Source organism: Schistocerca nitens, chromosome 3, assembly GCF_023898315.1.
Source record: "Schistocerca nitens isolate TAMUIC-IGC-003100 chromosome 3, iqSchNite1.1, whole genome shotgun sequence".
NCBI classification, from domain to species: Eukaryota; Metazoa; Arthropoda; class Insecta; order Orthoptera; family Acrididae; genus Schistocerca; species Schistocerca nitens.
The window spans coordinates 220,192,838-220,213,888 of NC_064616.1; the positions used below are offsets into that span (position 1 = coordinate 220,192,838).

The following is a 21,051-nucleotide window of genomic DNA, read 5'->3' on the forward strand; positions in this document are numbered from 1 at the left end:
GGCACGGCCTACATCTCAACAGGAAAGGGAAGGGGAAACTGACTGGGGTAATAGCAGGAAATTTAAGGGGGGGAGGCACTGCCATGAATGGTAAAATACCAGTGGTTACAGGTGTTGGAGCAGCACCTTTTTTAGGATAGGTAAAACAGAAAGATGTCAAGTTCTACGAGAGGTCAGGATTGAAAAAAATCTTCAGTTTAGGAAAGAAATTAAACAGCACAATTCTAGCACATTGGATCACCAATCACAGCTGTCAATTATAAATTTTCACCAATCACCAGAAATTTTATCTCCACCAAGTTGTATCTCAGTCCCAGGTAATTGCATTGATGAATTAAAGTCACCCAACCCAGTTGACATAATCTGCCTCTCTGAACACCATGTGACCACTGGTATAGGAACTAGGCCTAAGCACAATGAGAAACTCAGACAGGAGAGTACTGCAAATGTTAGAATAAGGAAAGTTTCTCATAAAAGTATATGGAGAAAGGAGGAGTTGTCATATATGTCAAAAGTTATCATTGTGCAAAAAGTATAGAAACAAAAAAGTTTTGTGTAGAGAAACATATAGAAGCATGTGCCTGTGAGCTTAAATTAAATAAAGGCACATTTATAATTGTAACTGTATATAGGTCCCCATCAGGAAATTTTCATCTATTTCTGAAAAATTTGGACTCCTTGTTGTGCTATCTATCAGACAGGGGGAAGCAAATTATTATTTGTGGGGACTTCAATGTAGATTCTCTGAAAGAGGATAATAGGAAAAATGACCTTGAAGTATTACTCGGTTCTTTCAATTTGACACCCGTTATTGATTTTCCTACTCGGGTGGTAAAGGATAGCAGCTCACTGATAGATAACTTCTTTATAGACCAAGATAAGTTTAACCAGATAAATGCTCAGCCTGTTGAGAATGGTCTTTCTGATCATGGTGCACAGCTAGTTACAATATATGACATAGCTCCATTCAGCAATAATAAACAGTCCTCCAAAGTAGTACGTTCACTCAACGATTTAACAACTGCAAATTTCAGGGAAAGCCTACAGCAGTTAGACTGGGATGAGGTGTACCGTGAACCTGATGCCAATTTAAAATATAATTTATTTCATGACATTTTTGTAAATGCATTTGAAAACTGCTTCCCCAAGAAAATAGTTAAATATACTCGTAAGAAACCTTGTAACAAACCATGGCTTACTAAGGGTATAAAAATATCTTGTAACCGGAAAAGGGAAATGTATCTGACAGCAAGAAAGAGTAGTGACCCAGAAACTATCAAACATTATAAAAACTACTGTGTTATATTAAGAAAAGTTATTAAAAAATCCAGGAGTATGTGTATCATGTCTGAAATCAGCAACTCTGATAATAAAATTAAAACAATTTGGAATATTATTAAAAGAGAAACAAGTCAACCAAGAGCAGAGGAAGACAGAATTACCATCAAATTGAATGAAAACTTTACGAACAAAAAGTCAGAAGTTGAAAATATTTTTAATAATCATTTTCTAAATGTTGTGGATATAGTAGTATCCAGGTGTTCATTAGAAGATGCAAGGCTGTTAATGGAAGAGGCCATACCTATGCAATTTGATACAATTGAAATCTCACCCACTTCTCCCTCTGAAATTAGGAAAATAATAAACTTGCTTAAAAGCAAAAACTCACATGGAATTGATGGCATTTCCAGCAAAATACTAAAAGCTTGTTCTCAACAGATAAGTAAGATTCTCAGACACCTGTGTAATAGCTCTCTGGAACAGGGCATTTTCCCTGATAGACTGAAATATGCTATTGTTATACCTTTGCATAAAAAGGGGGATAGATCTGATGTCAACAATTACCATCCAATCTCCCTTCTAACAGCTTTTTCCAAAATTTTTGAGAAAGTAATGTATTCAAGAGTAGCTTCACATATCTGTAAAAATGAAGTACTAACAAAATGTCAGTTTGGTTTCCAGAAAGGTTTTTCAACAGAAAATGCCATATATGCTTTCACCAGTCAAATTTTGAATGATCTGAATAACCGAACACCACCCATTGGGATTTTTTGTGATCTCTCAAAGGCTTTTGATTGTGTAAATCATGAAATTCTGCTAGACAAGCTCAAGTATTGTGGCATGAGTGGGACAGTGCACAAATGGTTTAATTTGTACTTAACTATAAGAGTGCAGAAAGTTGAAATAAGTAGTTCTCATAACAAGCAAAGATCAGCACATTCCTCAAACTGGGGAACTATCAAGAATGGGGTTCCACAAGGGTCAGTCTTGGGTACTTTGTTGTTCTTATTATATATTAATGACTTGCCATTCTATATTCATGAAGAGGCAAAGTTAGTTCTCTTTGCTGTTGATACAAGTATAGTAATCACACCTGACAAACAAGAATTAACTGATGAAATTGTCAATACTGTCTTTCAGAAAATTACTAAGTGGTTCCTTGTAAACGGACTCTCACTGAATTTTGATAAGACACAGTACATACAGTTCCGTACAGTGAATAGTATGACGCCATTAATAAATATAGACCTTAACAATAAGAAACCAAGAAAACAGAAGACCTGGAGATCCCCTATAAGCCAATTGGGAAAATTTCAAATTGACCATGTGGCCATCTCATATAACTTCCAAAAAGAGATCAGAGATATCCAGGTTAGGAGAGGTGCAAATATTGACTCAGATGATTATCTCACAAGAGTTTGGGTCCAATTCACCCCAAGAAGGAAAACACCAAGAATTCCACCAGCAATCCCAAAATTTGACCTACAAAAACTAACAGAATCAGAAGCAATTAAAAAATGGGAAAATTCTCCCGCAAACAACTGGGAAACATTCAAGGAAAAAAATCACAAAAATAGCGAAGGAGCAAATACCACTGAAGAAGAAGCACAAACATCCATGGTGGAATATGGAATGCGAAAAGGCAATTCAAGTTCGTACAGAAGCCTTTGCGAAGTACAGTTCAAATAAAAATGAGAAAACTCTTCAAAACTTTTTAGAAACACGGAAACTTTCAAATAAACTTATTAGACAAGAGAAGAGAAAGTATGTAACTCAGCAACTGGAATCAATAGAAGCAGATTTTAAAAATTATAATACGCATGGATTCTACAAAACTTTTGCAAACCAAATTAAAGGGTATATCCCTCAAAATGTCTGTTTTCGGAAATCAGATGGGAATCTGGCACTAAGCGACGAAGAAAACTGTGAAGAATTAGCCAAATATTTTGAAACGCTACTAAACTGTCCAGAACCAACAGAAGCTCTTCCAATATCCAGCACTAAAGCCCCGCAACAGCAAGACTCTGTACCGCCAACTGAAGAAGAAATTATCAAACACATAAACAAACTCAAAAATAACAAAGCATCAGGAGAAGATGGAATTGTAGCCGAATTTCTCAAAAGTCTAGGGTCTAACTCAAGAAATGAGCTAGTTAAAATTATTCAAAACATATGGGTTACTGAAGAAATACCAGAAGATTGGAAATGTGCCCTAATACATCCGTTACATAAAAAAGGGGATAAATCGGATGTGAACAACTATAGAGGAATCTCCTTACTTGCCGTCACATACAAGATATTATCAGCTTGTCTTCTTGAAAGAACACAAAAACTGCTAGAACCCAAAATCTCAGATTTCCAAGCTGGTTTCAGACCAAACAGATCATGTCCAGAACAAATTTTAAACTTGAAATTGATTACAAGGATGAGACAAATGCGAGGGAAGCCTACAGTATATGTCTTTGTCGACTTTAAAAAGGCATATGATTCAATTCACAGACCCACACTATTTAAAATTCTTGAAGAACAAGGACTGGATAAGAAGACACGGAACATCATAGAGCAGACATTAACAAATACAAAATGCAAAGTGAAATTCATGGGAAAACTTTCAAAATCATTTGAGATAAAAACTGGGGTTAGACAAGGTGATGGATTATCACCTCTGTTATTTAACTTAGTTCTGGATAGAGTCATGGCAGAATGGGAAAAAGAACTCAAAAAAGAAAAGTACTGGAAACCAATATCACTGGGAACCAAAAAAGATGACCTACAAATCCCCTACTTAGCCTACGCAGACGATCTTGCAATAATGGCAGATTCTAGTGAAATGGCAGTCAAACAGATAGAAACCTTAAAAGAGTGTGCAGGAAAAGTTGGCCTACAAATATCTTTTGAGAAAACGGTGTTTACAACAACAAATCTAGAAATTTCTAAGTTACAAACCAAATATGGAGAAATTAAGAGGGTACCATACTTTAAATATTTAGGAGAGATAATTTCTGAAAAATACTCACAACAAGAAAGATTATTAAAAGCTCGTAGGGGTCTAGGGCTGGTCCAAAACATTTACAATAAAAAATGTCTATCTATAAATACAAAAATTAAACATTATAAGTCGGTAATTAAACCAATAATGCTATATGCCAGCGAAACCTTGACACTTAAAAGGAAAACAGATATGGAAAACCTGAAGAAAGAGGAAAGGAAAATCATTAGGAAAATTCTGGGACCAAGATGGATCAAAGAGGGGTATAGATTACAGAAAAATTCTAAAATTGAAGAATATTCTAACATAGAGATAGACATGAGGAAGAGGCGTCTAAAATTCTATGGCCACATAATGAGACTTCCCGATCACAGACTTACAAAAAAAATAGTAAGATACGTAGCATCCCTTGTTAATGGAGGAGAATGGATCAAAAATCTAAAGAAATATCTGGAATTAGCCAACATTACTACTGAAGACATGAACAAAAGAAACAATTTCAAACTTAAAGTTGACAAATGGGAGGTCAAACCAGAGACAAAAGCGCCGAGAACTGGAACAAAATGGAGCGAAGAAAGAAAAGCTGAATTCTCGCAAAGAATGAAGACCTGGTGGGCAAACAAGAAGAATAAGAAGCCCCAGAAGTGAACCATCTTTACTTAGCGTCTTCCATGTTGGGAGTTTTACGACTAATAATAATAATAATAATATAGACCTTAATCAGAAGCATATAGCTAAGGTAGAATATTGCAAATTTTTAGGTGTGTCCATTGATGAGAGATTAAATTGGAAGAAACACATTGATGATCTGCTGAAACGTTTGAGTTCAGCTACTTATGCAATAAGGGTCATTGCAAATTTTGGTGATAAACATCTTAGTAAATTAGATTACTACGCCTGTTTTCACTCATTGCTTTCATATGGCATCATATTTTGGGGTAATTCATCACTGAGGAATAAAGTATTTATTGCACAAAAGCGTGTAATCAGAATAATAGCTGGAGTCCACCCAAGATCATCCTGCAGACATTTATTTAAGGATCTAGGGATATTCACAGTAGCTTCTCAGTATATATACTCTCTTATGAAATTTGTTATTAACAACCAAACCCAATTCAAAAGTAATAGCAGTGTGCATAACTACAATACTAGGAGAAAGGATGATCTTCACTATTCAAGATTAAATCTAACTTTGGCACAGAAAGGGGTGAATTATACTGCCACTAAAGTCTTTGGTCACTTACCAAATAGTATCAAAAGTCTGACAGATAACCAACAAGTATTTAAGAAGAAATTAAAAGAATTTCCGAATGACAACTCCTTCTACTCCATAGAGGAATTTTTAGATATAAATTAAGAAAAAAAAGAAAAAAAAAACCAAAACAAAAATATTAAAAAAATAAAAAAATGAAAATAAAGAAAAACAAAAAAAACACAAAAAATAAAGTTGTTATATTAACTTAAGTATGTTGTTAAATTAACCTAATTATGTCATGTATTGGAAAATTCGACTCGTTCCACATCATTACGAAATATCGTATTCATGATCCATGGAACTAGTATTAATCTAATCTAATCTCACCTCACCTCTCCTGATGTGACTCCACTGGATTTCTGGATTTCAGTGCATGAGGATTTAACAGGAAATTGTTTGCAGAACAAAGGTTCAAGGTCTGGTAGATTTGAGACAACAGATCTAAGCCACAGTAGAGGCCATAACACATGTCATACTTATCAACATGTGGTGAGGATTGGACTACCATTTTGATATCTGTCGAGCTACAAATGGTGCCCACATTGAACTGTACCAACACACATAAAATGTTTGAGCTCCTGTGTACAGTGTTGGACAAATACAGCTATAAACCTTAATAGTTACTGAAATAAAAGAAATGTTTTTGTATACCTCTAACCAGGGCACTATGTATGTGCTTGATGTCCCCTTTTGTTCCAATATTTTGTAAAGATCTGACAGTTTGTATCTTATAACACTTCCTCATAGATAACTGCATTGTCTTTAAATGTTTAGAGATTGCTGATCATATTACTTGCTTAGTTATTTACATATAACATGAACAGTAACTGCCCTGGAGCACCCTAGAAAACATATACTAGTCTCTGGGTGGCCCTCCATTCAGGATAATGTAAGGCATTTGGAGCCATTAGGAATATTAACATCAGATTCAATAAATTTGTCCTTGGGTGATATTTACTTTCAATAATGTATCTAATTTGGGAATAATACCATATTTACTCGAATCTAATCCGCACTTGAATCTAAGCCGCACCTGAAAAATGAGACTCGAAATAAAGGAAAAAAAATTTTCCCGAATCTAAGCCGGACCTGAAATTGGAGACTTGAAATTCAAGGGGAGAGAAAAGTTATAGGCCGCATCTTCAAATCGAAACAAAGTTGGTCCATTGTAATATGAGACACAATTTAGGTCGAATGAATGACGATACAGCTACAGTAGTTTGGTTCGAGTCGTAAGCTTAGCAGTTAAGTTACCAGGTAGCCATTGCTATGCGTCAGTTGCTCCGTCCGTATTTATACTGGTACCCCTCCTTTTCCACGTGCTTCGTCTGGTTTGAATTGATTGCCTATTTTTCTTTGATCTGATAAGCGCATTTTTCTTTGTTATAGGTGTTTTCGTCACTCTAAGCTGAAAATGCATTACTATACTGTGTCATGCATTGTTTGTCGCATTCTTATAGTGCGTGTTTACGGCCTGTCGCTCCCACGGCATGGCAAGAAACTGCTATTTGTTGTTACTTACACTGCTGCTTTCTTTGATAATGATCAACAAGAACCAAATAATAGACTGCGTATGATTGAGGATGTTCTGAATGAGAGCTTAGCGAAAATTTTTCTCCGTTTGAAAGTCTTTGCAGGCGCCTCTAGTACATTACATTCTACACAGAAATTAGAGTCATCTTAGATTTAAAAATCTAGTCAATTGCCATGCTTCATTTCTAACTGTATCACTATTAAGCATAAGAATAATACGAATATAAACATGACATGATATGTGTATTCTTCCGTGTTTGCTGTTGTCTCACTCTAGTTTCGTAGTTTATTAGGCAGACAGGATTTAAATGAGAGAGTAGCAAACATGAAACAATACATGGCAAAATGTTTATATGCGTATTATTCTTATGGTGATGGGAATACTGCATGTGATTCACGATTTATAAAAGTTCCTATTAGCAACCATCTCTTCTCACAGATAGGAAAAAATTCAGAACGTAGAGTTGGCCGTGTTGACAAACGTCCCAATCAGTCTTGCCAGTCGGATTTTCGTAGTACATTGAAATGCTGCTACATTCGGAGATGAACAATACGAAATTTGTATTTACTTCGTTGGATAATGTATGAAAATGCAGGGGTCGAAACTCGGGGTGGAGAAAAAAGCTCGTCTTCCACTTTTTTTTTTTAAATTTATTTACTGACGCAGAGGTTTTGGTGCCAGTATTTATCTTTGTGCCTACAAAGCATGCCTGTGTAGTGCTAAATACACTCCTGGAAATGGAAAAAAGAACACATTGACACCGGTGTGTCAGACCCACCATACTTGCTCCGGACACTGCGAGAGGGCTGTACAAGCAATGATCACACGCACGGCACAGCGGACACACCAGGAACCGCGGTGTTGGCCGTCGAATGGCGCTAGCTGCGCAGCATTTGTGCACCGCCGCCGTCAGTGTCAGCCAGTTTGCCGTGGCATACGGAGCTCCATCGCAGTCTTTAACACTGGTAGCATGCCGCGACAGCGTGGACGTGAACCGTATGTGCAGATGACGGACTTTGAGCGAGGGCGTATAGTGGGCATGCGGGAGGCCGGGTGGACGTACCGCCGAATTGCTCAACACGTGGGGCGTGAGGTCTCCACAGTACATCGATGTTGTCGCCAGTGGTCGGCGGAAGGTGCACGTGCCCGTCGACCTGGGACCGGACCGCAGCGACGCACGGATGCACGCCAAGATCGTAGGATCCTACGCAGTGCCGTAGGGGACCGCACCGCCACTTCCCAGCAAATTAGGGACACTGTTGCTCCTGGGGTATCGGCGAGGACCATTCGCAACCATCTCCATGAAGCTGGGCTACGGTCCCGCACACCGTTAGGCCGTCTTCCGCTCACGCCCCAACATCGTGCAGCCCGCCTCCAGTGGTGTCGCGACAGGCGTGAATGGAGGGACGAATGGAGATGTGTCGTCTTCAGCGATGAGAGTCGCTTCTGCCATGGTGCCAATGATGGTCGTATGCGTGTTTGGCGCCGTGCAGGTGAGCGCCACAATCAGGACTGCATACGACCGAGGCACACAGGGCCAACACCCGGCATCATGGTGTGGGGAGCGATCTCCTACACTGGCCGTACACCACTGGTGATCGTCGAGGGGACACTGAATAGTGCACGGTACATCCAAACCGTCATCGAACCCATCGTTCTACCATTCCTAGACCGGCAAGGGAACTTGCTGTTCCAACAGGACAATGCACATCCGCATGTATCCCGTGCCACCCAACGTGCTCTAGAAGGTGTAAGTCAACTACCCTGGCCAGCAAGATCTCCGGATCTGTCCCCCATTGAGCATGTTTGGGACTGGATGAAGCGTCGTCTCACGCGGTCTGCACATCCAGCACGAACGCTGGTCCAACTGAGGCGCCAGGTGGAAATGGCATGGCAAGCCGTTCCACAGGACTACATCCAGCATCTCTACGATCGTCTCCATGGGAGAATAGGAGCCTGCATTGCTGCAAAAGGTGGATATACACTGTACTAGTGCCGACATTGTGCATGCTCTGTTGCCTGTGTCTATGTGCCTGTGGTTCTGTCAGTGTGATCATGTGATGTATCTGACCCCAGGAATGTGTCAATAAAGTTTCCCCTTCGTGGGACAATGAATTCACGGTGTTCTTATTTCAATTTCCAGGAGTGTATATTCGACGGCAGAAGTAAGTTGTGGCGGCACCCACCAATTTTTTTCAGAATTTCCACTTGCTTTGCACTCGATTATAAGCCACAGGCGGTTTTTTGGATTACAAAAACCGGAAAAAAAGTGCGACTTAGATTCGAGTAAATACGGTAATCATATACTGAAATACCGTATTAAAAGGGTAAATGTCATCATTCTACTGCAGTGAATCTAACTTTTCTTCTAAGAAATGAATGAAATTCAAAACTACAGCATAATGATTTATCCATGGATATGAAACATCTGGACAGCCAATAAAAGCATTCTTACAAGCAGTTTGAATTTGTGAATATTTTATGGTATGTGTTACCAACAACTGAAGCAAATATGTTTTCAAATTTACAGGATGTTTTCAGCAGCCTCATGGAGCTTCTTCCTCCTATGGAAGAGCCTGTCAAGAATTTTTTACCTCTTAGTCAAGATGAAGTGGTAGGTAACCTATATATAACTCTTACTCATCTGCAAACATACTTTTATGTAAAGAGCCAAGAGGGACCTCATTGTCCTCATTGTAGAAATTTAAGTAAAGACCTCATATAACTAGGAAAGTAGGATGTTGAAAAATGTAGAAATTTTGTGGCGCATGGGCCACAAGAGTAAATTATAGACATTAATTTCTTGAGAACTAGTGGTAGTACAATCTGTGTTACATCAGCAGCCATAACATACTGTATATAAATTTTAAGATCATTGAGACTGCCAGGTAAAGTTGTAAAAGTAATTTTCAGCCTTTGATAAAGCATTACAAGAAGAAACTTATTGGTGATAAATTTTCTTTAAATGAATATCACACATATTTCACAATGCTAATCTTATGGAAAAATATTCTTTCGCTAAGTATGTAATATTGTATAAAAATGGTAAGGCTTTGTAGGAAAAGATCTTGGTGAAGAAGATCTTGTAATTGGGGCTGCAGGCAACAGTACACATAATTTTGAAGAGTACAATGGTCCATGGGCCTCTCCTGCAGTGCAGAGTGAGTTACAGTTTCAAGACTGACTTTACCTTGTGATTTCTTGAACTCCCCCCCTGCCCCCCCTTTTTTTTGTGATAGCCACAGTTGGGACTTGTATTTATTTGTGGTGTGGTGAATAGTCGGGACTTGCATGTATTTGCAGTTTAGCAAATAGTTGGGACTTCCATTTATTTGTGGATTGTTGGAGACAGTGATTTAATTTGAATATTACTGCCCAAGACTTAGAAACTTTGGTGTTGTCTACTCTGTATGGGGGAACAAGTGTCAGTCTAAGGACTTCAGTTTTTTAGGGGACTTGGCACTGTACTTTGCTGATAGTGACAAGGTAGTATCCAATTTATGTTCACAGTTTGCTCAAACAACAGATACTTGGGATATTTATTTTAATAGAGTCAGTTATTTTATTTCAAACAGTTCTTCTTAGCTCAGTGATCTGAACTAGCTTGTCCCATCATCATCTTAACACTTAATTATTATGCGCCTTCAGGAAATTGGATGAAGTATCCTACTTATTGAACTGACAGCAATGGATGTGACCATCACCTAGACAACAGTAAGCTCAGAGCAGTTAGTTTGCTTGAATTTTAGTTCAAACAGAGTCCTTCTCCTTGAATGAACTGGTATCTGCCGTCTTTACTTCGAAATTTTATAAAGCTCTTGCCATGAATGATCTCAGAGTAGAACAGCTCAAGAAGTTTGGATGGATCACCCTGCAGTGGCTGCTTAAGTTCATGAATGAGTGTGTAGCTACGCTGTATATTTCCAGGCTCTGAAGGAGCATGAGTGATTGTATTGCTTAAACCTTGTAAGGAGCCTAAAAGCTTTTGTCCAGTATCATTGTTGTGCCACTGTGTGAAGACCTTCAAACACTTGTTCTTAACTGAATTTACACTATAATTAAAGGAAATCTATTCCTCAACAAGCTGGTTTTCAATCTGGAAAATTGTGCTGCAGTCATATAAAGAACCCCACTCAGCTCATTGAATGGGGTAAGATAACTGGAGTTGTGTCTGTTGAACTAACAGCTACCTATGCCATTATTAATCACAGAAAGATGCTGAAGAAAATTTACCAGCTCACCATTGATTACCAGCTAACACACTTCCCATGCATAATAGAAGATGTCGGGTCTTTCTCCTGAGTAAGAAGATCAGATGGTGCATACAAAAGCATGGCCTACCACAAGGCTTTGTGCTCACTCCTGCACTTGTTAATATTTACACCAGTGATCAGTCCATTTTGTAACACTCCTGGCATTTCGTCTATGTTGACAATACAGCAGTGGCAGCCCAAGGGAAGATGTTTGAAGAGATGGAAGAAAAGTTAAGTTCATCATTGGATACAGTTGGCCTTTGGAGGTCAGTCACCCAAGGCCAGATCCCAGTGAGACTCAGGTGCATGCGTTTTACTTATAGAATGGAGAAGACCAGTACAAATTGGACATCACATTGCAAGGCCGACAACTTCAACATTGCCCAAAATCTGATTATTTGGCCGTAATTCTTGACCATTCACTGTACTATAAGAAAAATTGCCATAACATTAGGCTGAAGGTCAGTTCAAGGAATAATATTTTGAGGAAGTGCACACCCACCTCATGGGGAGCTAGTCAACATGTCCTGTGTTGCTTAGTGCGTATCAGCTGCAGAGTACACCTCACATTTATGGAGAGCATCTGCTCACACCAAGAAGGTTGGTAGTGCAGCCTGTGACTCTGTCTGTTTGAATCTTGTTGGGATGTTGAAAGCCAAGTATGAACACCAAACTGTCTAGATTGTTTGAATAAACCCCCAACCCCTGTTTGTGAAAAGCCAACAGCGCAGTCGTTGCCGACATGGAGCAAATAAAGTAGTGTAATGATTCCCATCATCCAGTGCATAATCATCAAGCTGTAGTTCTGTTGATTGCAATGTAGAAAGAGCAAAGAGCTTCATCACTAGGACTCAACCACTGGGGGGGGGGGGGGGGGGACATCAGGGTCTAACTGCATCACCAGATGGAAGAGTAATGAGCTGTTTTTGGAATTAGAGATGTGATGCATTTTTCCTAACAGACATAAATATGCAACAGTGTACCCATATATAAAAATGGGTATAAGACCCACTAAACTACTTCCAATCTTTTCTAAACTTGAGAAAGTTGCATAAATTAGAAAACCATTTGTTTTTCGTAATAGAGATTGTTAACTTCCTCTCACTTTGACTTTTGCTAAGGTTTCTCTATAGAGAAAGCCATAATAATTTCCTATATGAAGTCCTAAAACAGCAAAGCAAAAAACATTGTCCTGTTGGTATTGTGTCATGAGATAGACTTCGTCTAACCAGACATGCTAGAATTAAAAATAGAAACACCTCATCATCCGCCAAACCTAACATGTCCTTAGCCTGGACATCCACTGGGGCCATATTCATCCGACTAACATGTTATCCATATTGTCATGCGACTACAACCGACTGCTGAAGCTCATCCACTGCAGCCGAGTAAAATCCGACACATGGCTGGTTGCCAGTCAGTTCATGAGGCAACTGAACTTCTTTGTTGGACAATGGATAATGATTGATTGGTACATTCTAGAAAATGCATACCTCGTGATACAAAGAAACAACTAAAGTGAAAGGGATATTGGGTTAGTCTTATACTAAGCAAATGCAATTGACGAGAAGAATTTCATCACTACCATGCAGAACTGAAGAGAGAGACAGGGAAGAATTTTTCAGCTACTACATGATGAAGATGGAGGCATTTCAGTGTATTCTTACAGCTATTCAGCTTGCAATTACAAAATGATAGACTTACAGGGAAACTATACAACCTGAGGAATGTTTTGGTTTAACATAGAGGTAACTTGCTTATGCATTTAATGATCACAAATTAAAAAGACTGTACAGTCTTTTAACAACATTCCCAAACTTTATTACAAAGTAGTTTACAAAAAAATGTAAAACAATGGATAGCTCATTGTAGTACCTACATACATTGTGTACACAATAGATAAAACATTTTATTTAAGAGTCTATGCTGTTGTCTGAGAAATTTGACAGGTAGGTGGCCACATAGGCATATGGACCACTTAATTTGCATCAAGTTAGTGAACAACTGTAGCATTTTTATCACTGTATCATCAAGTAGACTGTTTTCCTTAAAAAAATAAAAAAATAAAAAAAAAGGTACTCCCAGTCATTGTGTATGCATGACATGCACTGCTCGATGATTGAGAAGATATAATATACCATATGACATTGGTAAGCATAGCAGGTGGTTCTTCACCTAGAAGAGCTTGTTGCAGTTTATGATGAACTGCAAGTTTTTTGTGGATAGGTGTGTTCTTTAAAATTGTTGCAAGCTCATTAAAAACATGTAATCGCTTATTCCTTCAAAGCAGCATTGCTGCAAATGATTTCAACTTTTCCTGCTCTATTGCAAGAAATGAGTCATCATATATATCTGGCTGTGGTTTGAGTTTGTTGCTGACATTTCGTGTCGATGGGTTAGGCAGAGCTTCCATGCTTCTTGGCACAAAAATTGATGACCGAACAATACGTTGGCTGCGAACCATGAGCGAGCTGTTGGAATGATGGAAGATTGCTTGTTGAAGATGCATATGATGTAGCAGATGCAAGTTCTCCTTGTGATGTATCAGATACAATGTTGCTTTCTACTTCAAAGTCAGCAATGCATGATATCAGTTTCTTGGAAGGAGAAACAGCACCATGGAGCTTTCTATGTTCAGTAGTGTCCTTCAGGAATAGCATAGTTTCGAAGTGTGGCCATGAGGTAATCTCCTCTACAAGTGTCTTGTCTCCACTCCTTGTAGAAATTTGTTTTATTCTCTGCTAAAAACATCCCTTAAGCAATGCCGTTTCTTCTCTGCCACAGCAGCTGAAATAAATGAAAGTGAAATAAGTTCATAGCTGGACAAGAAATTTAAAACAATACAAATAATAAGCGTCACCCAGTCACAAATAACATCAACAAGTAATAGTGTGTTACATTATTTAGGCATATCATTATTATAGAGATTGTTGGGTGTTGCATTATATGGTGTCACTGAAACTATGTAATGTTTCCATCGGCATCTGCAGGTGATCTTCAGACAATGATGTTGATAGTAACCTTCATCTTGTGAAGGTCACAAGCAGGTGCTCCATGAAAATATTGTATAATGTTAGTGATACCATTCAACGCAAATTGCTACAATCTCAAAAATATTTACTACACTGGGAAAAAGTCAAACAGCGTATGCCATTGTTTGTTGCAGGTACGTGGCAAACAATCCTTCTTTCAGAACACCATTATATTAATTTAGAATATCAGACTTTATGGTTGTGAGAATAGTGAAGGAAACAAACCAAGTAATTTGAGATAATATGGGCATTTTCACATATATCTCTCTCTCTCCAAAGAAGCCAATGTCAAGACAATAGTAATAGGTTTTTGTGAGAAATGACTGTTTATTCAATATATGTCATGTATATCAGTAACAGTGTCTAGTAAAAATTTGTCATGTACTCAGTAAATATGATCACACAATGTTATGTTTTTCGCAAAGTTATGATTAGTATTTCCACTTACCTTGCATCTTCATTTCATCTGCAACTTTCAGACCAGTTTCCTCCATAAGCTGTGGTGGTGATACCTCTTGAATTCCATATCCCACAGTGGCCTCTTCTCATTCACATTATTAATTTCTCTATGTCTGTAGCTGATAACTAAGTACAAAACATACACAGACACAGGCAGTTTCAAAGATGTTTTAAATTATGTGTAAAGTTTGTTGGGAGTCACAAGATTATATTGCTTGATGAGTAGGCTAAGACAGCATTTTAAATTTTTAAATTTGGACAATAACTACACAAAATATTCAAAATCAGAATTTTGTTTCCCCTGTAAGAATTTAGATAGGCAACCTGCAAATGGATCTGGATACTGTGCCCCAGGTTTCGGAATACTTGTTTAGTAATATAGATGCTGTATGTGCCTTGGTAAAAATGAATAAAATAAAACAAAAATATACCCAGTAATTGAAAGAAAGCACAGTTCACACTCACCTACAAGAAGAGTACTTGAAGTAGTCCACAAAACCAATATCAAATATCATTGACATATCTTAGCTGCAGTAGTTCTCAGCTCACGTGCCTTGAGGTATCTTGAGCCTGCTTACCAACATGGAAGTCATGTAAAAGCCTACTGTAGCTTTTCTCGTATCACATCCTGAAAGCCATGATCAAGGTGATCAGGTAAATGCAGTATTTCTTGACCTCAGAAAAGCACTTGACTTAGTAGTACATCAGGTACAATCATTTTCTTGGAAGAAAAACATCTGACTACACTATAGTTATCCTGTCCCTGAGAGCTGGGGGAGATTCTCCCTTGCCCCTGGTTATGGGTGCCCTTATACGGGGTATCAAAGAAAATTTGTGACTGGATTGAGGATTTCTTGGTAGAGATGACATAGCATGTTAGTTGGATGAAAATTCATGTAGAAGTAACTTCAGACATGCCACAGGGAAGTATTTGGGGCCCTTGCTGTTCATGTTGTGTATTAATAGTCTGACAGACAATATTATTTATAGCCTCAGACTTTTTGTAGATGATAAAGTTTTCTGTAGTGAAGTCATACCTGAGAAATGCTGCACGAATATTCAGTCTGATCTTCATAAGATTCCAAAGTGGTGAAAAGTTTGGCAATTTGCTTTAAATGTTGAGAAATGGAAATTTCTGCACTTCACAAAACACAAAAAAACTAGTATCTCATGACTAACATAATAAGTTAGAATTGAAATCAGTCATCTCATACGTGAATGTAACAGTTTGTGGGGATATGAAACGGAATAAGTCACATAAGATCAGTTGTAGCAAAGCAGGTGACACACTTCAGTTTATTGATGGGATACTGGGAAAATACAGTCAATCTATGAAGGAGAATTCATACAAAACTCTCATGTTACCCATCCCAAAATATTGTTCAAGTTCGTGGGACTCACACCAGACAGAAATAACAAGATATTGAATGTATATGAGGTAAGGCAGCACTAACAGTCACAGGTTTCTTTGAACCAAAGATGGGCATGATAGAAAAAACGAAAAACCTAAGCTTACAGGTGCTCAATGATAGATGTCAATTATTGTGCGAAAGCTCACTTAATAAGTTCCAAAAACCAATATGAAGTAATGATGCCAGGAATATATGAAAGCCTCTCAATGGGACATTGAAGACAAGAGTAAACTAAACACAGCTTGCACAAAGGCATTTATGCAGCCATCTTTCATGCACTCCATAAGCAAATGGATTAGGAAGAAATCGAAATACATGGCGCACTGGAAAGTTTCCTCTGACTATGCGTTTCACTGTGGTTTGCAGGTTATGAATGTAAGTTGACGTCTAGAAATAAGTAAAAGCCTGCTCGGAAAGAAAAACAACAAAAAACTTGACAAAAACTATACATCAGCACCATGTGACTACTCAATTCTGTCATAAAAATGACAGTAACATATAAAAGATTTCACTCGATGGACTATAATGAGAAGAAGTGCATGTCACATAAAATAAATGTATACCAATTACAGCCTAATTTTATTATTCCATGGACCAATTTTACAAGAATATTGAACATGTTTTACTAACACCAGTCTGTTAAAAACAGCACAACCCCAGTTGATTGATTAGTTATTAATGTATAATACTGTTATGTTTATAATCCCTTGAAAAGAAGTTATTTGCTATGTAAAAAGCTAGTGCTACCCTGTTCATTTATCAACACAATGACTGTACACATCATACACATACTGTGATGTACCTACATGCGTTACAAGCACTCTAGGCATTAGACATTAATCAGCAGAATATTCTGCTGAGATATGTGATTCATTAACTTCACTTTTTGGTACTGGTCACAGTTGCTAATTCTTTGACTTAATTGTATCACTGTCCTTAAATACTGTGACCCTTTTCAATTTTTCTCAACATTTTCGTTCCGTGGAGTGGCCATATCTCAGACTAATTTAATCATTGATGGGTCTGCCCATTCTCCCAGTGTAAAGAGTCTTCTTTTCTTCTGTGAAACAATACTTTGTCATAGAGAACATAGTAATTTTGCAAATGCTAATGTTCCTATAGTAATTTTGCAACTGCTAATGTCCCTTTTTCCAATTCAGGATGCCATCTTATTAGTGTCCTAACTGTCTGCTCACACATCTCATCTTTTTTTCAATTGTAACATTTTTCACATATATAAGCTCTAGAAGTGTCCTTTTAACTCATTTGTCCTGTTGCTTTCTTCCATACAGTCTGTCATTCTTAACAAGTATATGGATCTACATTGCCTTCTCCTTTGGTGTATTTAATCTATAGGACAAACTGTTGGAGAGAACAGCATCCACTGAACTAATTAACATGGAGAAGTTTGCACTCTTTTAAAAGTCAAACAAAGCTCATCAATACAATACTTCCGTGGTGCCACACACAGGAAGAATGTCATCAATCTCCAAATGATAGATGGTGAATCTTTTTGAAAATGCCATAATTCTGTTTGCACTGGGTGAGGGTACAAGAATTAAAGCCTAGTTTACATGACGACATTGGATTGTGCCACTCATTGTGTGGAATGAGTTGCACGCAAATGGTTTCATATTTGACGGTAGACATGGCAAAACCAGTATATACTTCAGCTTCATTGTTTTGTGTGTTCCTGAGTCGTGTCTGAAATGAAGGTTTTGGCAGCTGCACATTGCACGGAGTTAAAGCTTGTTGAGTGGATGAAGAAAAGTCATCAGCTCAGTTGCTCAGCATTCTTGCTAAAATAATTTGTAATGGAAGACCCAAGAAGTTCTTTTAATTATCTTAGAATGTCACCAGAACTGTTAATGTTTCTTCTAAAGAGAGTTAATTATGCGGTAAGTAATCAAGATATTGTAATGCATGAAGCACTGTCACCAGGACTGAAATTACATATCACATTGCATGCACTCGGCATGCTATAAGATGCGGTTTTAGTTGGTGATGATGCTTTTTCATTAACACCAATAATTATTAGCATTAACAGCAGATTTATTCGAAGCAGGCTGCATTAAGAAGAGAATAACTTGCAAACTACTCTCTTGAAGATAGATCTTTACAGCGGCAATATTTAAAAATTCAAACATTTGTGAATGGGGATCACTGCTGTGATGTTTTAAATAGATGAATATTGAATAAGCAATGTAGCTTCTTCATTTGCGTAGCCTTCCCTCCTGTCAACAATATTCCTTAAAAAAAAAAGAGTGGGCCAAATCAAATGATGGGTTTTTAGTCTTGTAGACAAGAGCGTTTCTTCAGCTAGAATTACATTTGCTTGTATTTTTCTTAATTCAGTTGCACATGAGCTCCTAATTTAATAAATTCATTGCAACCAGTCTCAGGAGCTGCAATATGTTGCTTATTTTTGTAACCAGCATCACTGAAATCCCACAAACACCTATGCAAAGCATATGTATCCAAAAAGCAAACATTATTCTCTGTTCTGCATTTCATATTTCAGTTTGTCTACACTCTATGAACACACATAACTTCAAAACTCATGCAACCAGTGTCGCCAAAGTTGGAACACGCTGAAACTGTTTAGTACCACCAACGAGTTGCGCAAACACGCGGCGCACATGCACAGTGGCCGGTAGTGCAGTTGTCTGCAACCTAGTGTCATTGTGTAAACTAGGCTTAATTTTGTGAGAAGTACAATCAGACAACAAGTTGGGTTGTATACAGTAGGTGTTATGTCAATGATACATTCATTATATTTAATGAATCTCTTCAAGAGGTGAATAAAATGTTGATGAGACTTAAATGTGTATGCCACGAGATCAGATTTGCTATGGAACTGGAGAAACATAAGAGTATTGCCTCTTATACTTGAGAATAATGATAGAAACCATAGACACAAATTCAGCACATACCCCGTTTCCATGGCTCTGGATATCCTTGAAACTGCATGTTGCCAAGAAACATGTAAAAAGGCATTTTTCCATTATATACACAACGTTAAGATACCAATAGACCAAAAAGAAGCAGATAAAAGTCTCTTGATTAGAAAGAATGAAAACTTTGCTAGCTTTTGGGCAAATCCATTAATGAGCTAGAGTACACACACACACACACACACACACACTCACTCACTCACTCATCTGTGCAGCTACATTGTGCCAGCTAAACACACAATACAGTTTGGCAGGTAGACTGGGCTCAAGGGCTGTGTCATGTGGGGTAGGTAAAGGGAGAAAAGAGAAGAGGTGGGGTGGAGGAGGGATGGTTGGGAACAGGTGGCTAATTGCTCAGAGGGAGGCAGCAGGTCTGTGGTATAGGAATGTGAGAGGGAGAAGCTGCAGGTGCACAGGATAGGAATGCAACACAAGGACACCACACAATGGCAATGACATGAGGGAGTGAATTGAGAGGGGGTGAAAGGACAGTGGAAGGGGAGATTGTTGGATAGAGGGTGTGGGTGCAGTGGATTAACAGAGTCAGAGACCAGAAGAATTATGGGAATTAAGGATGTGTTTCAAGGATAACTGCAATCTGTGTTGTTCAGAAAGGCTGGTGCTGAGGGAGGAGGAGTAGTCTCCACATGACACAGTTTGTGAAGCAGCCATTGAACTCGAGTATGTTGTACTCGATGGCATAGTCTGCCACTACTGGGTAGTCATTTCTTCTGTAGGCCACAGTCTGGCAGTGGCCATTCATTCTGGTGGACATCTGGTTGGTGGTCATAAATAAAATACTGAACCGGAATTGCAGCAGGGCTGGTACATGACGGGTTTGCTATCACAGGGGGCATTGCGTCTGATGGGATAGGAGAGGTCTGTGACAGAGCTGTAGTAGGATGTGTTGGATAAGTGGATTGGGCAGGTCTTGCACCTGGGTCTTCCACAGATATATGACCACTGTGGCAGGGGGGTTAGAAGTGGGAGTGACACAGGTGTGGACCAGGATGCTGTGTAGGTTGCGTTGGCAGTGGAATACTACTTTAGGAGCGATGGGGAGGATTGCATGTAGGATATCTCTCATATCTGGGCACAATGGTAAATAGTTGAATCCAAAGAAAAGGATGTGATTCAGTTGTTCCAGTCTAGGATGATATTGGGTGATGACGGGCATTCTCCTATACATCTCATTCTTTTACATGGTTGGAATATTGTAGGATATGGTGTGGGAAATCGGTCTCCAGACTAGTTTTTGGGGACATTGTCTGTCTGTAAAGGTCTTTGTGAGACCTTCAGCATACTGGGCAAGGGAATTTGTCTCTGCAGATTCACTGTCTATGGGTGGGTAGGCTATATGGGAATGATTTTTTGATGTGAAAGGGATGACAGCTGTCAAAATGCAGGTACTATTAATGGTTAGTGGGCTCAATATACACAGAGGTATGGATGGAGCTAACTTCAAGATAAAATCTATAGGTAGCGTATTTATTCCCCTATGTCACAATTTCAGACAGTTTACCACAAGTCATACTAAAAGACACGTTTTGGAGAGATCTGTAATGTGGTGTATGTCAGCTCCCTCTCATGCATATAGGTTTTGGTATTTTCATTTCTAAATTTCAGACATTTAATGTTTTGTGCACTCAAACCATGGTGTTTATATGAGTGTTTGATGAAACAGTTATGTTTCCATGACATCACGGATCTTGTACTGTGATTGGCTGATGTGAGCAATGAGAGCAACCACCATGAAAATATACAGACCATACTTTCATATTTACACTTACATATTACGAAAATATGCATTTTAATTGATATAGCACACACAGCCACTCAGCTGCATTGTACATTGCTCTGTTAAAATTGAATGTATACCCTT

General features: G+C 38.4%; 1 protein-coding gene across 1 annotated transcript in view; it reads left to right on the forward strand.

Annotated features, from left to right (window-relative positions):
• LOC126249154 (uncharacterized) overlaps positions 1 to 21,051 on the forward strand; it is a 325,728-nt gene that overhangs the window by 144,882 nt on the left and 159,795 nt on the right. Inside the window, exon 9 of the mRNA XM_049950809.1 lies at positions 9,590 to 9,673. Coding sequence (XP_049806766.1) covers positions 9,590 to 9,673 — 84 coding nt within the window. The remainder of the gene's footprint in view (positions 1 to 9,589; positions 9,674 to 21,051) is intronic.